The sequence below is a fragment of the Salmo trutta genome, chromosome 18, assembly GCF_901001165.1.
Source record: "Salmo trutta chromosome 18, fSalTru1.1, whole genome shotgun sequence".
NCBI lineage: Eukaryota > Metazoa > Chordata > Actinopteri > Salmoniformes > Salmonidae > Salmo > Salmo trutta.
The window spans coordinates 34,881,503-34,897,421 of NC_042974.1; the positions used below are offsets into that span (position 1 = coordinate 34,881,503).

General features: G+C 41.7%; 1 protein-coding gene across 4 annotated transcripts in view; it reads left to right on the forward strand.

The window, feature by feature from the left end:
• LOC115153225 (VPS10 domain-containing receptor SorCS3) overlaps nucleotides 1-15,919 on the forward strand; it is a 116,970-nt gene that overhangs the window by 73,630 nt on the left and 27,421 nt on the right. For 3 of the 4 annotated variants that reach the window (XR_003867663.1, XM_029698437.1, XM_029698438.1), the window contains exons 3-8: nucleotides 7,889-7,982; nucleotides 8,848-9,006; nucleotides 9,230-9,303; nucleotides 10,555-10,619; nucleotides 11,179-11,297; nucleotides 15,416-15,505. Coding sequence is in view for 3 of the 4 variants with exons in the window: in XM_029698437.1 (XP_029554297.1) it covers nucleotides 7,889-7,982; nucleotides 8,848-9,006; nucleotides 9,230-9,303; nucleotides 10,555-10,619; nucleotides 11,179-11,297; nucleotides 15,416-15,505 (601 nt within the window). In the remaining variant the exon portion in view is untranslated. The remainder of the gene's footprint in view (nucleotides 1-7,888; nucleotides 7,983-8,847; nucleotides 9,007-9,229; nucleotides 9,304-10,554; nucleotides 10,620-11,178; nucleotides 11,298-15,415; nucleotides 15,506-15,919) is intronic. The other variant, XM_029698439.1, reaches the window with a different exon arrangement.

Consider the following 15,919-nt stretch of genomic DNA (forward strand, 5'->3'; position numbering starts at 1 on the left):
TAGGGAGTTAAGGCAATAAATAGGCCATAGTGGCAAAGTAATTACAATTTAGCAATTAAACACTGGAGTTATAGATGTGCAGAAGATGAATGTGCAAGTAGAGATACTGGGGTGCAAAGGAGCAAAGGGTGGGTGCTGCTATGGTGACCAGTGAGCTGAGATAAGGCGGGGCTTTACCTAGCAAAGACTTATAGATGACCTGGAGCAGGTGGGTTTGGCGATGAATATGAAGCAAGGGCCAGCCAACGAGAGCATACAGGTCGCAGTGGTGGGTAGTATATGGGGCTTTGGTGACAAAACGGATGTCACTGTGATAGACTGCATCCAAGTAGAGTGTTGGAGGCTATTTTGTAAATGACATCGCCGAAGTCGAGGATCGGTAGGATAGTGAGTTTTACGAGGGTATGCTTGGCAGCATGAGTGAAGGATGCTTTGTTGCGAAATAGGAAGCCAATTCTAGATTTAACTTTGGATTGGAGATGCCTAATGTGAGTCTGGAAGGAGAGTTTACAGTCTAACCAGACACCTAGGTATTTGTAGTTGTCCACATATTCTAAATCAGAACCGTACAGAGTAGTGATGCTAGAATGGCGGGCAGGTGTGGGCAGCGATCGGTTGAAGAGCATGCATTTAGTTTTACTTGCATTTACGAGCTGTTGGATGCCACGGAAGGAGAGTTGTATGGCATTGAAGCTCGTCTGGAGGTTAGTTAAGTGTCCAAAGAAAGGCCAGAAGTATACAGAATGGTGTCATCTGCATAGAGGTGGATCAGAGAATCACCAGCAGCAAGAGCGACATCATTGATGTATACAGAGAAAAGAGTCGGCCAGAGAATTGAACCCTGTGGTACCCCCATAGAGACGCCCAGAGGTCCGGACAACAGGCCCTCCGATTTAACACACTATCTGAGAAATAGTTGGTGAACCTGGCGAGGCAGTCATTTGAGAAACCAAGGCTGTTGAGTCTGTCGATTAGAATGTGGTGATTGACAGAGTCGAAAACCTTGGCCAGGTCGATGAATACGACTGCACAGTTTTGTCTTTTATCGATGGTGGTTATGATATCGTTTAGGACCTTGAGCGTGGCTAAAGTTCACACATGAGCAGCTCGGAAACCAGATTCCAAATCTTACCGTACCTTCTCCACTATGCAATGGTCGGTGATCTGTTTTTTAACTTGGCTTTCGAAGACCTTAGAAAGGCAGGGTAGGATAGATATAGGTCTGTAACAGTTTGGGTCTAGAGTGTCTCCCCCTTTGAAGAGGTGTTGACCGCAGCAGCTTTCCAATCTTTGGGGATCTCAGATGATTTGAAAGAGGTTGAACAGGCTAGTTTTAGGGGTCGCAACAATTTCGGCGGAAAGAGAGGGTCCAGATTGTCTAGCCCAGCTGATTTGTAGGGGTACAGATTTTGCAGCTCTTTCATAACATCAGCTATTTCGGTGAAGGAGAAATGGGGAAGACTTTGGCAAGTTGCTATGGGGGGTGCAGAGCTGTTGACCGGTGTAGGGGTACCCAGGTGGAAAGCATGGCCAGACGTAGAAAAATGCTTCTTGAAATTCTCAATTATCGTGGATTTATCGGTGGTACGTGTTTCTTAGCCTCAGTGCAGTGGGCAGCTGGGAGGAGGTGCTCTTATTCTCCATGGACTTAACAGTGTCCCAGAACTTTTTTGAGTTTGTGCATATTTCTGTTTGAAAAAGCTAGCCTTTGCTTTCCTAACTGCCTGTGTATATTGGTTCCTAGCTTCCCTGAAAAGTTGCATATCGCGGGGGCTATTCAGTGATAATGCAATACGCCACAGGATGTTTTTGTGCTGGTCAAGGGCAGTCAGGTCTGGAGTGAACTAAGGGCTATATCTGTTCCTGGTTCTACATGAATGGAGCATGCTTATTTAAGATGGTGAGGAAAGCACTTTTAAAGAATAACCAGGCATCCTCTACTGACGGAATGAGGTCAATATCCTTCCAGGATACCCGGGCCAAGTTGATTAAAAAGGCCTGCTCGCTGAAGTGTTTTAGGGAGCTTTTGACAGTGATGAGGGGTGGTCGTTTGACTGCAGACCCATTACGGACGGAGACAATGAGACAGTGATCGCTGAGATCCTGGTTGAAGACAGCAGAGGTGTATTTAGAGGGCAGGTTGGTCAGGATGATATCTATGAGGGTGCCCGTGTTTTTATGGATTTGGGGTTGTACCTGGTAGGTTCATTGATAATTTGTGTGAGATTGAGGGCATCTAGCTTAGCTTGTAGGACGGCTGGAGTGTTAAGAATGTCCAGTTTAGGTCACCTAACATTACGAGTTCTGAAGATAGATGGGGGGTAATCAATTCACATATGGTGTCCAGGGCACAGCTGGGGGCTGAGTGTGGTCTATAACAAGCGGCAACGGTGAGAGACTTCTTTCTGGAAAGGTGGATTTTTAAAAGTTGAAGCTCGAATTGTTTGGGCACAGACCTGGATAGTATGACAGAACTCTGCAGGCTCTCTGCAGTAGATTGCAACTCCGCCCCCTTGGCAGTTCTATCTTGTTGGAAAATGTTATAGTTAGGGATGGAAATTGCAGGATTTTTGGTGGCCTTCCTAAACCAGGATTCAGACACGGCTAGGACATCCGGGTTGACGAAGTGTGCTAAAGCAGTGAATAGAACTAACTTAGGGAGAAGGCTTCTAATGTTAACATGCATGAAACCAAGGTTTTTACGGTTACAGAAGTCAATAATTGAGAGCGCCTGGGGAATGGGAGAGGAGCTAGCTGCAGGACCTGGATTAACCTCTACATCGCCAGAGGGGGAGTAGGATAAGGATACAGGTAAAGGCTATAAGAACTGGTCGTCTAGTGCGTTCGAAACAGAGAGTAAAAGGTGCAGGTTTCCGTGCGAGGAAGAATAGATTCAAGGCATAATATACAAACAAGGGTATGGTAGGATGTGAATACAGTGGAGGGAAACCTAGCCAGTAAGTGACGATGAGAGAGGTTTTGTCTCTTGAGACACCATTTAAACCAGGTGAGGTCACCGCATGTGTGGGAGTTGGAACAAAAGGGCTAGCTGAGGCATATTGAGCAGGGCTGGAGGCTTTACAGTGAAATGAGACAATAATCACTGATCAAAGCAGCAATGGACAAGGCATATTGACATAGGGTCCAGTGAGTAGCTTGGCGAGCTAAAGACACGGCGATTCAGACAGCTAGCAGGCCGGGGATAGCAGAAGGGCCTTAGGGGGCGTTGTGACGGAAGAGTCTGTTGAAGCCCTTCGGACGGTTCATTGGCAGACCAGTCGTGATGGATCGGCAGGGCTCCGTGTGGGCTGTAAAATGGTCCAGGCCAATTGGCAAAATAGGTATTGTAGCCCAAGAAATTGGCTGATGGACCTCTTCAGCTAACCAGGAGGTGGGCCTAGCTCAGGGCTAGCTCTAGGCTAACTGGTGCTTGCTTCGGGACAGGTACGTTAGCCAGGAGTAGCCACTCGGATAGCAGATAGCAAGCTGCGATGATCCAGTCTAAAGGTTCAGAGCTTGTGGTAGGGATGTGGAGATGTGGTAGAGAAAAAATTAAACAGTCCGATATGCTCTAGACAGCTAGTGGGCCATGGCTAGGGGGACGTCGCGATGGAGGAGCCTGTTGAAACCCCCTCGGGCAGATTACGTCGGTAGATCAGTCGTGATGGAACGGCAGGGCTCCGTGTCGGCAGTAAAAGGGGTCCAGGCCAATTTGCAAAATAGGTATTGTAGCCCAAGAAGTGGCTGATGGACCTCTTCAGCTAGCCGGAAGATGGTCCTTGCACAAGGCTAGCTCCAGGCTATCTGGTGCTTGCTTCGGGACAGTGACGTTAGCCAGGGTGTAGCCACTCAGATAGCAGCTAGCTAGCTGCGATGATCCAGGTGAAAAGGTTCAGAGCTTGCGGTAGGAATCCGGAGATGTGGTAGAGAAAAAGCAGTCCAATATGCTCTGGGTTGAATCCTGTTGTGCGGACTGGCAGGAGTTGTCCGGGCTGAGGTTAGCTGATGACCGCTAGCAGTGGCTATCTGACTACTAGCTAGTTAGGTGGCTAGCTTCTGTTGGGGGTTCCGGTTCTAAAGTATAGAAAATGGCAGATCCACACCACATTGGGTGAGGTGGGTTGCAGGAGAGTATGTTGAAATTTAGGTTAAAAATATAAAAAATATATATGAAAATATATACCAGGGAAAAAATAGATATATACGGGACACGACAAGACGAAGATTAAGATGTCTGACTGCTACACCATCTTGGTTTATATTTTTTACATGCCACAACTGTAGGACTACCAATCCCATTCATTTTATATCGTATGGTGAGTTACTGTACAGTATGCTGTCACATAATAAATAAGATTATAATTCATTTAGGATTATACAGAGACTGATAATGTCTCTTGTGTTTTTTTCGCTCACCTTTTTCCAAGCCCACAAGAAACTAATTTAATTTTGAATTACACCTGACAGAAAGACCATCAGTTCACCAAGCAGAGAGACTCAAATTAATTTCTGTTTTACTAAAGGCGCCGGTAAGATTTACACCTGACTTGACACATTTTGAAATCCCATATTGTGTACAGAAGGTCTTCCATCATCAAGGTGTCTGGTTAACAATAGCACTGGCAGTAAATTAAAGTGTACCTCAGGTGGTGCAGCAAAGCACTTAGTATGATATTAAAAAAGGAAAGCAGTTGAATTTTATGAAAAGAAATGGAGTAAAGGATCTCTGCAATAATAAGATACATTATTTATTTATATAGCCCCAGGGCACTCTTGATGGCAAAATGCAATAAGAAGATCAATTGGTGCATCACGAAAAGCATCTCCTGTGTGTTTCAAAGTAATGACTGCTTCCCTTAGGGAAGGAACGTGTCACAGTAATAACTTCATTTGTGATGTTGTCTTTCCAGCTACAGTTGAGGGGATTTGTCAACCGAAATGAGAAGCTAAAAAAAGATGGAGGAAACCTTTGCAAACAATGTCAACAGCAAACGAAATGATGCAGCTTAATGCACAAGCAGTGATAGCCAACTCTGGGTATCTATCCAATTATGCAATGGTATTTAATTTGGAGGCGCCCAGGTAGAACTGAGAGACGAGTGGGTTGTGTGTTTGGTGAGTAGTAATAGACCTATGAAGAATAGTAGTGGAAAAAGTACCCAACTGTCATACTTGAGTAAAAGTAAAGGTACTTTAATAGGAAATGACTCAAGTGAAAGTCACCCAGTAAAATACTAAAAGTCTAAAAGTATTTGATTTTAAATAAACTTAAGTATCAAACGTAAATGTAATTGCAAAAATGTACTTACTCTAAGTATCAAAAGTAAAAGTACAAATATAAGTATGAATCATTTAAAATTCCTTAAATTAAGCAAAGCAGATGGCCACATTTTCTAGTTTTTTTATTTTTATTTACGGATAGCCAGGGGCATGCTCCAACTCAGACATAATTTACAAATGCAGCATGTCTTTAGTGAGTCCCCTAGATCAGAGGGAGTAGGAATGACCAGGGATATTCTCTTGATAAGTGTATGAATTAGACAATTTTCCTGTCCCGCTAAGCATTCAAAATGTAACAAGTACTTTTGTGTCAGGGAAAATGTATGGAGTAAAAATTGCATAATCTTTAGGAGTGTAGTGAAGTATAACATATAAAAAGTAAAATACAGATACCCAAAAAAGCTACTTAAGTAGTACTTTTTACTTAAGTACTTTACACCACTGAAGAATAGAAAGGGAGAAAGATACTGTATACAGTGCCTTGCAAAAGTATTCATCCCCTTTGGCGTTTTTCCTATTTTGTTGCATTACAACCTGTAATTTAAATGGATTTTTATTTGGATTTAAGGTAATGGACATACACAAAATAGTTTAAATTGATGAAGTGAAATGAAAAAAATTACTTGTTTCAAAAAAATTCAAAACAGAAAAGTGGTGTGTGTGTATGTATTCACCCCCTTTGCTATGAAGCCCCTAAATAAGATCTGGTGCAACCAATTACCTTCAGAAGTCACATAATTATTCCACCTGTGTGCAATCTGTGTCACATGATCTGTCACATGATCTCAGTATATATAGACCTGTTCTGAAAGGCCCCAGAGTCTGAAACACCACTACGCAAGGGGCACCACCAAGCAAGCGGCAACATGAAGACCAAAGAGCTCTCCAAACAGGTCAGGGACAAAGTTGTGGAGAAGTACAGAACAGGGTTGGGTTATAAAAAAAATATCTGAGACTTTGAACATCCCACGGAGCACCATTAATTCCATTATTAAAAAATGGAAAGAATATGGCACCACAACAAACCTGCCAAGAGAGGGCCACCCACCAAAACTCACAGACCAGGCAAGGAGGGCATTTAATCAGAGAAGCAAGAAAGACCAAAGATAGCCCTGAAGGAGCTGCAAAGCTCCACAGCGGAGATTGGAGTATCTGTCCATAGGACCACTTTAAGCCGTACACTCCACAGAGCTGGGCTTTACAGAAAAGTGACCAGAAAAAAGCCATTGCTTAAAGAAAAAAAATAAGCAACATGTTTGGTGTTCGCCAAAAGGCATGTGGGAGAATCCCCAAACATATGGAAGAAAGTACTCTGGTCAGATGAGACTAAAATTGAGCTTTTTGGCCAACAAGGAAAGCGCTATTTCTGTCGCAAACCCAACACCTCTCATCACCCCGAGAACACCATCCCCACAGTGAAGCATGGTGGTGGCAGCATCATGCTGTAGGGATGTTTTTCATTGGCAGGGACTGGGAATCTGGTCAGAATTGAAGGAATGATGGATGGCGCTAAATACAGGGAAATTCTTGAGGGAAAACCTGTTTCAGTCTTCCAGAGATTTGAGACTGGAATGGGGGTTCACCTTCCAGCAGGACAATGACCCTAAGCATACTGCTAAAGCAACACTCGAATGGTTTAAGGGGAAACATTTAAATGTCTTGGAATGGCCTAGTCAAAGCCCAGACCTCAATCCAATTAAGAATCTGTGGTATGATTTAAAGATTGCTGTACACCAGCGGAACACATCCAACTTGAAGGAGCTGGAGCAGTTTGGCCTTGAAGAATGGGCAACAATCCCAGTGGCTAGATGTGCCAAGCTTATAGAGACATACCCCAATAGACTTGCAGCTGTTATTGCTACAAAAGGTGGCGTGAATAGTCATGCACGCTCAAGTTTTCAGTTTATTGTCTTATTTCTCGTTTATTTCACAATAAAAAATATTTTGCATCTTCAAAGTGGTAGGCATGTTGTGTAAATCAAATGACACAATCCCCCCAAAAATCCATTTTAATTCCAGGTTGTAAGGCAACAAAACAGGAACAATGCCAAGAGGGTGAATGCTTTTGCAAGCCACTGTATTTACCCTTGTCATCGAACAACACAGGAAGTCTTAGCTAAGGGAGAGAGAGCATTCAGAAAAGCAAATGTCTTTCATTTGTTTGTTTCTGGAGGGCAATTCAGCACAGCCTACTGTGTGGACATAGAAGCTTAAATAAAGTTCTCCAGGGATTTAGGTCAAATTTACACTCATCCAGTTTAATAAAGGACCAGACATAACACAATTAATTCACCAAGTTGAGGTAAAACACTTGAATTAAATTCTGAAAGGTATATCATTATATGAAAGAATGTAATGTAATGAGAGACTCGTTACATATTGTTTTAAACTTTATCGAGACAGTAATGAAACAGGTAAGTTAGAAGGAAGAACGAAGGGATTGAACCCTGGTCTCTGATGGGGGAGTATGTGGTTAGAGCAGCCGGGTGCGTTACCACTGAACCACAGGCTATGCGTGTAGATGTCTGAGTGTTAGACCTACTCCGGCCACATCAATACAGAAAAACGTATAAAGTGGTCCTTACATGGTCTTCTCTACTGTTCACAGATCAGTGGACTATGGGAGCACTTATATTAAACTGAATAATAAGGTTGGGTCAACCTTGGCTTGCCTCTACGTCTGCCCAACCAACAAGAGAAAGGTTTGTTAAACATCTCCATGATAAAGGACTCCAGTGACAAGCAGAGTATTATGTGTTTATCCAGGATGTTTATTGTTAAGTATGTGTAGTGTATTGTTGAGTTAAGACTAGTTTCTAGAATGGAGCAGGACTCCAAAGAATGTTTCAATGTTTATTATCAGCACCAAACCATTCCATCTTGGTTTTGAACATTGTCAATCTTGGTATATTCACATTGATGAATTCAGAATACCCAAGCTATTTCCGACAAAAAGGTGCTATCTAGAACCTAAAACAGTTTTTCGGCTGTCCCCATAGGAGAACACTTTGAAGAACCATTTTTGTTTCCAGGTAGAACCCTTTTGGGTTCCATGTACTGTAGAACCCTTTCCACGGAGGGTTCTACATGGAACCAAAAAGGGTTCTTCAAAGTGTTCTCCTATGGGGACAGTTGAAGAGCTCTTTTAGGTTCTAGATAACCCTTGTTTTATTAGAGTTTAGTGTCATTCGACAATCCTACCCAGACACCAGTTCATAAAGATTTCTGCTACATTTCTGCTAACTAACTACCCCACACTCACTAACTACTCCACTATACCCCACACTCACTCACTACAGTACCCCACTCACTTCAAGCCCACAATAACTAACTGCCTCACTACCGTACTAAAAACCACTAAGATATTTTACCAAAACCTGTTCTGTTGGTCAGTTTATTTGACTAATGATTTTGGTACAGCATGTCGCTTTTGCTTTCATCAACAATGCATTTATACTGCTATTTATTCATAATGTTGTACAATGACATGCAATCATATCCTCCACTGAGCACAATGATCTATACTCTCCCTCTCCCCCCTCATATCTCTCCCCTTCTGTACTTTAGATAATGATGCTTAGCGACCCAGAGCTGGAACACAGTGTACTCATCAGCTCGGATGAAGGTGCCAGCTTCGAGAAGCATCCCATTAACTTCTACATGGACGGTCTGCTGTTTCATCCAACACAGGAAAACTGGCTGCTGGCTAGCAGTCCTGACAACAAGGTAAGCAGCAGGACTTTTAATTCAATGTTGAATGGAAAATAAGTATTTCAAGTTGAAAGAAGTCCAAAGTTGAAAGATACTGCTAAAGTATTGAACAATTCTGTTTTTGTATTTTGTTCTTTCATAAACTGTTCTGCATTACAATCATAAAGGCTGAATGTACAAACTTGATGTGAAGTGTTGCATATTCCATTCATGTTTGATCACATTCATGTATTACCAGGTGTACAGCACAATGGACTTTGGAAGAAAATGGCAGTTGGTTAGTGAGAATGTGACTCCTGGACGATTCTTCTGGTACAGTATGATTTCATTCCTGCCCGTGTTTGTCATTATTAATTTAGAAACACTCCGTTCTATAATCTCTTTATCATAAATCTAGGAAATATGAGAGAGAATATTAGCATTTGTGTCTTATATAGAATCTCAAATGCAAATTGGAAATGCTATCTTGCAGCTATCTTGAAACATATGATGTATGTAAAGCCCATTGTCTTATAGCCCCGGAATGATGAAGATACAACCACATACCAAATCACCAAGTCCAGTGTGCGGTCAAATGTATTTTTTTAAATTATTAAGATGGAGGTTATGTATGGATCCTTACTCAACTCTGTCAGATGGATTTACTAGAGTATGTCAAAACAGGTCTTGAAAGATTTTGACAACCAACCATAAAGTGTTGGCCTACTGTACTTGAACCCATATCACGTAGCCAGGAATATTGGGCTACTCTTTCTAAAGCTCAAGTCTGACATGTTGTTTTTGCTCGTTGTCGTTCTGTAGTCTCAAGTGCACGGACACAAGGCAGTGAATATTGATGTGATGCAGTTTATCCTGGTCTGTCATGTTGTGTGTCAAACCAAGTGCCTCTCAAGCTAAGAAAGAAAGGACATTGTTTGGAGCACACCCTACATGAACAGCAAAAACAATTGATGAATAAGGACAGCATGTGGGGAGTAATGGCAACCCACACAAGACTATAATATGCTTGGACAATTTATGATTTTACATATGAAATGTTTAACTGCTTGTATTCACTGCCTGCATTAAATGCTTTTGCATCTATATAATGTTTATAGAATTGTACCATATAACAGAGTTTACCTTGCCTTAATGTCATATTACAAATTATTGATGAGAGAGAAAGAAAGAAGACCACAAACCTAAATAATTGTTGTGGAGTGTGGAGACTTACCCGTCTCTGTCTCCCTTTCTTTACGTTATCACAAATTACAATTAATTGCTGAGGCTGGCACAAATTGGAAGTTGCCGTACGACTACAGGAAATGGAAATGTGTTGTCTGTGCTGTAAAGGGAAGCACACAGTAAGGTTGTCCATCACGGGCTGCCACTGTTCTCTTATGGCGATCCCCATGCGTCTAAATTGCTCCTCTTCCTTCGCATCTTCCCAACTATGCACTTCCTCCTCCTCTTGACCATATTCTTCTTACCCCTCTTCTTCCTCTGAATTGCTGTTCTCCTCTTCCCCTTTCTCATTCTCCTTCTCGTTCGCTTTTTCCTCCACTTCTCTCACCTATGTTGCAGGGCACAAACGGGGCTGGACAGAGAGGCAGATGTGGTCCACATGGAGACCCACATCGCCAAAGGACGTGAGTGCTGCTCTGTAGCTTGCCTCGCTCCCCCGCAGTAGCAGGACCCCATGAATCCCTTGCCTCTTATTTAGAGCGAGGTCACTGAAAAGATAAGGCTCATTCCTGTCTACGGGATAGGTACCAGAGGCACTGTAAAGCAGAATATGAGTATCTTGACAAATATTGAGCTTTATATAATAGATTGATAGATGTATTTCCCCTTTAATCAGTCCCTTATGCCCCATATCAGAACCTCAATTCTATAAAAATATTAACAATATAGACTTTATTCGATCAAACAAATTACCAGAATTCCTTGTTGGGACAAAATAGTATTAGTTGTGTGATGTGAGAGAGAATGATTGAATTGTCATCACGTTTTTTGTTTTTGTTTCATTGATTCTCACAGTGCAAGAGGTATGCTATTTTTATCTTGTCCCTGCAAAATTGAGAATAGGTTTGGAAAGTTTTAGTGCCCACTAAAGACAGACAAAAGTCCATTAACTTGTGATTTTTCTTCATTGGGTTGGTTGTTCTAAGATTGTTACTGACAACTAATCTAGTTCTCTTCTGTTAGGTGCTCAGTATGTTACGTGCCGCGCTCAACGATGCACAGAATCAAACAGACAATACCTGTTCCCGGGACACATAGACCAAAATTCTCTGGTTGTTCAGGACAACTATGTGTTCGTTCAGGTGTGTACCGTATCTATCAATTACTGCAGCGCATTTTAAGTGTTCACAAAAGGCTTCCGTGTTTCTGTGAACTGGTTTTCTGCCGCATCCAATCTGTGTTGTACCACTGAAGTCTACAAAATGGCATTCCTTCCAAACACCTGCTGCACTTATGTCTTGATTTTCTATTGTCCAAGCTGCCTATGATGTTGAAGGATTTTCTGTCTACTGAAAAACGTTATCACGTCTGCCGAAGGCTTTTCTTGTAATCGGGCAGTGAATCTGTATGGAGTTTGCTGTCATTATTGCCAACAAGGATGACATGAAGTTGGCTGGCGTTAGGCATTGTGTATCATTATTACTGATTTAATTATCACTCTCTCCTGTTGCCATTGATTTCCATTTAAAGTTGTCTGTTTTTCTTTGTCAGCGTTGCTGTTCATCAATTTAAACAGTTTTGCAGTGCTAATGAGGGTTCAGGTTCAATCATAGTGTAACATTATTTAATAATATGATGTTGAAATGGTTTGCTGAGACTTAAAAGACACAGTAAGTTTTCTGCAAATGTTCTCTTTTAGTTTGGAATGAGACAGATATCAGATATGTGATGTGGTGTTTATGATGAATGCTGCATCTTGCCTGTAAAAATCATCTTTGTGAGTATGTAGATAAATGGTAGGATTGTACGGTGGTGAGTCTATTTGTTTCAACTCTATCAATTCAGGGATTTAATTGAAAATATTATTTAATGAACAAAATATTCTAAATAATTAGTAACTGTCTGGGTCATAAATAATTATCCAATACAATGCCTGAATCGAATTGGAGCTGAGATGGACCTGACCCCAGCATCATAGATTTTGCTGAAAATAGCCCAGTTGGACACAGCTGACTCGTTGCAGGTAACTGTGGCGGTACAGATTACTTTCTAGTGACTTTCATTGCTTGGGGCAGTTGGATTTAACTTGACAAAGAGTAATGAGGTTATCGATTGGACTACAACAAAATAAGCAGTCTTCAACACCTCCCGAATGTCTCTTTGGGGAGAAGGAACAGCCAAGTGCAACATCCTCAGAAATCTGTCCTGGGAGAATGCAGTTCATTGATAGATTAGATTATTCCATTAGAGCTGTTTTGTTCGGGTAGCCATTTGGTTACCTGTTCAGGAGTCTTATGGCTTGGGTGTAGCAGCTGTTCATCTCTACAGGATGGGTGTCCCTATGACGGGGGGTCAATGTAAATAGTTTGGGTAGCCGTTTGGTTAGCTGTTCGGGAGTTTTATGGCTTGGGTGTAGAAGCTGTTAACCTCTACAGGATGTGTGTCCCAATGACGGTTGAGCTAATGTGTGCTAATGGGATTAGCATGATAGCTGTAAGTAACAGAAAACTTTCCAGGGCATAGACATGTCTTATATGGGCAGTAAGCTTACATTGTTGTTAATCTAACTGCACTGTCCAATTTACAGTAGCTATTACAGTGAAAAAATGCCATGCTATTTTTTGAGGAGAGTGCATAACAACAACAAATTTATCACGGCAACTGGTTTGATACATTCACCTCTGAAGGTATATAATCCATTTACATTCAGTAATCCTGCTCTGATTTGTCATCCTGAGTGTCCTAGAGATAAAATGTAGCATAGTTTTGTTTGATAAAATTCATTTTTATATTAAAATGTAGGAACTGGGTTCTACAGTTTGAACCCCTGCTGTCTCTGGCTCCACACCCACCACTCCCGGCCATCTAGATGTGTGAAAGTTAGTGTATAAAGCTAATGATCCATCATGTATGACATTCCTGGGAGTGTATAAACTTACATTTTGTATTGCCATATAATTTTAGTTTGTTCTCTATAGTTATGTACTTGAAAATGTATCAATTGATCAATGCGGCACATTTGGGCAGACTTCACACAAAATATTGTCCAGTATTTCCATGCTTCACTGGATCAATCTGAAACTTTGCACACATACTGCTTTGAATACAAATCTAAATTGTCCTTAAACTGCAATAATACATTATGGCCTTTCTCTTGCATTTCAAAGATGATTAAAAATATATATAATTAAACGCATGTTTTTCTGTTTGTATTATCTTTTACCAGATCTAATGTGTTATATTCTCCTATATTAATTTCACATTTCCACAAACTTCAAAGTGTTTCCTTTCAAATGGTATCAAGAAAATGCATATCCTTGCTTCAGGTTCTGAGCTACAGGCAGTTAGATTTGGGTATGTCATTTTAGGCGAAAATTTAAGAAAGGGTACGATTCTTAAGAGGTTTTTAAGAATCCTTTTGGACCTAGATTTGGCTCTTTGGTACCGCTTGCCGTGCGGTAGCAGAGAGAACATTCTATGACTGGGGTGGCTGGAGTCTTTGGCAATTTTTCAAGCCTTCCTCTGACACCGCCTGGTATAGAGGTCCTGGATGGCAGCAAACTTGGACCCAGTGATGTACTGGGCCATTCACACTACCCTCTGTAGTCCCTTGCGGTCAGAGGCCGAGCAGTTGCCATACCAGGCGGTAATGCAACAGCCAGGATGCTCTCGATGGTACAGCTATAGAACTTTTTGAGGATCTGAGGACCCATGCCAAATCTTTTCAGTCTCCTGAGGGGGAATAGCCATTGTCATGCCCTCTTCACAACTGTCTTGGTGTGTTTGGACCATGTGGACACCAAGGAACTTGAAGCTCTTAACCTGCTCCACTACAGCCTCGTCGATGAAAATGGGGGCGTGCTCGGCCCTTCTTTTCCTGTAGTCCATGATCCTCTCCTTTGTCTTGATCACGTTGAGGGAGAGGTCTCATCATTGTCGGTGATCATTGTCGGTGATCGGCCTACCACTGTTGTATCGTCGACAAACTTAATAATTGTGTTGGAGTCGTGCTTCGCCATGCAGTCATGGATGAACAGAGAGTACAGGAGGGGACTGAACACGCACCCCTGAGGGGCCCCCATGAAGATCAGCGTGGCATATGTGTTGTTACCTACCCTTACCACCTGGGGGACGGCCCGTCAGGAAGTCCAGGATCCAGTTGCAGAGGCAGGTGTTTAGTCCCATGGTCTTTAGCTTAGTGATGAGCTTTGAGGGCACTATGGTGTTGAAAACTGAAATGTAGTCAATGAATAGCATTCTCACATAGGTGTTCATTTTGTCCAGGTGTGAAAGGGCAGTGTGGAGTGCAATAGAATTGCATCATCTGTGGATCTGTTGGGGCGGTATGCAAATTGGAGTTGGTCTAGGGTTTCTGCGATAATGGTGTTGATGTCAGCCATGACCAGCCTTTCAAAGCACTTCATGGCTACAGACGTGAGTGCTACGGGTCGGAAGTCATTTAGGCAGGTTACCTTGGTGTTCTTGGTCACAGTGACTATGGTGGTCTTCTTGAAACATGTTGGTATTACAATCTTGGTCAGGGACAGGTTGAAAATGTTATTGAAGACACTTGCCAGTTGGTCAGCGCATGCTCAGAGTACACACCCTTGTAATCTGTCTGGCCCTGCGGCCTTATGAATGTTGACCTATTTAAAGGTCTTACTCACATTGGCTACGGACAGCGTGATCACACAGTCATCCGGATGCTCTAATGTAGTGTGTTTGGTGCTAGCAGGACATCTAATACACATTTAGAGGACACAACTATTTCTAAAGTAATCGTAAAAACAGTGGTATGTCATTTGGATGTCTTTGTATAAACTTGTATTGCCTTCTATGTGTTGTAGCATCAAGTCCATAAATTATGAAAATGTTCCTGATTTGAAATTGATTTCCACATTATATTTGTTTTAATTATTGTAATGAAGTGTCTAAACCCGACTTACCTGAACGGGATTTAAGTTTTACCTAGTTTTCGACTTCCAGAAGGTAGTTTCATTCCAATGATGTAGGTCTGAAAAAGACTAGAGTTCTTCTGTGGGGTGAGTCAGTGTTTCCACGATCTTAAGTCGAGGTGGAGTAAAATGAAATGGGTGTGTTAAAATCAGTGACATTTCAAATGGATTAATTCTAATGAACGCCAGCATGCCTGAAACATCGATGATTTTAACATACTTAATCAAATTTTAACTTTACAAGCGAGAATTGTGCTTACTCGCCCACAAGAGCTATTGAAGCAAGACCTTTTTTTCTTCTACAGGTTACCAATTCAGGTCAGGCGAGTTACTTTGTGTCCTATATGAGGGAATCATTCAAACAAATTCAACTACCCAAATACTGTCTTCCCAAGGTAAGCATCACACTACCCAAATACACCTTGCAATAAATACAGCAGCAGGTTGAGGACATTTTCATTTCTGAAGCCTCCCTTTACTTACTCTGAGGTACACTGCTGTCTGTGGAGACAGAATGCTGCTCATCTTGAAGCACACAGACGATGGATAGTCTCTCACTTGTTATTTATCTCTGTTGCTCTACAGTATATTTAGCTCCATCCATCTGTATGACTGTCTATTTAGAGAGTTTATTTTCAAAACACTATATCCGCTAATTTTTCACATTTGTGGGTTCTTATTTATTGGAAATTATAGCTTATGGGTATCTTATTGTGTGTTTATAAAATACTGCTCTCAGATTTTAAATTAATAGATTTTAGATTCATATGATTCTTATTTTTTTTGCAAAACGCTATATATCCATTGTT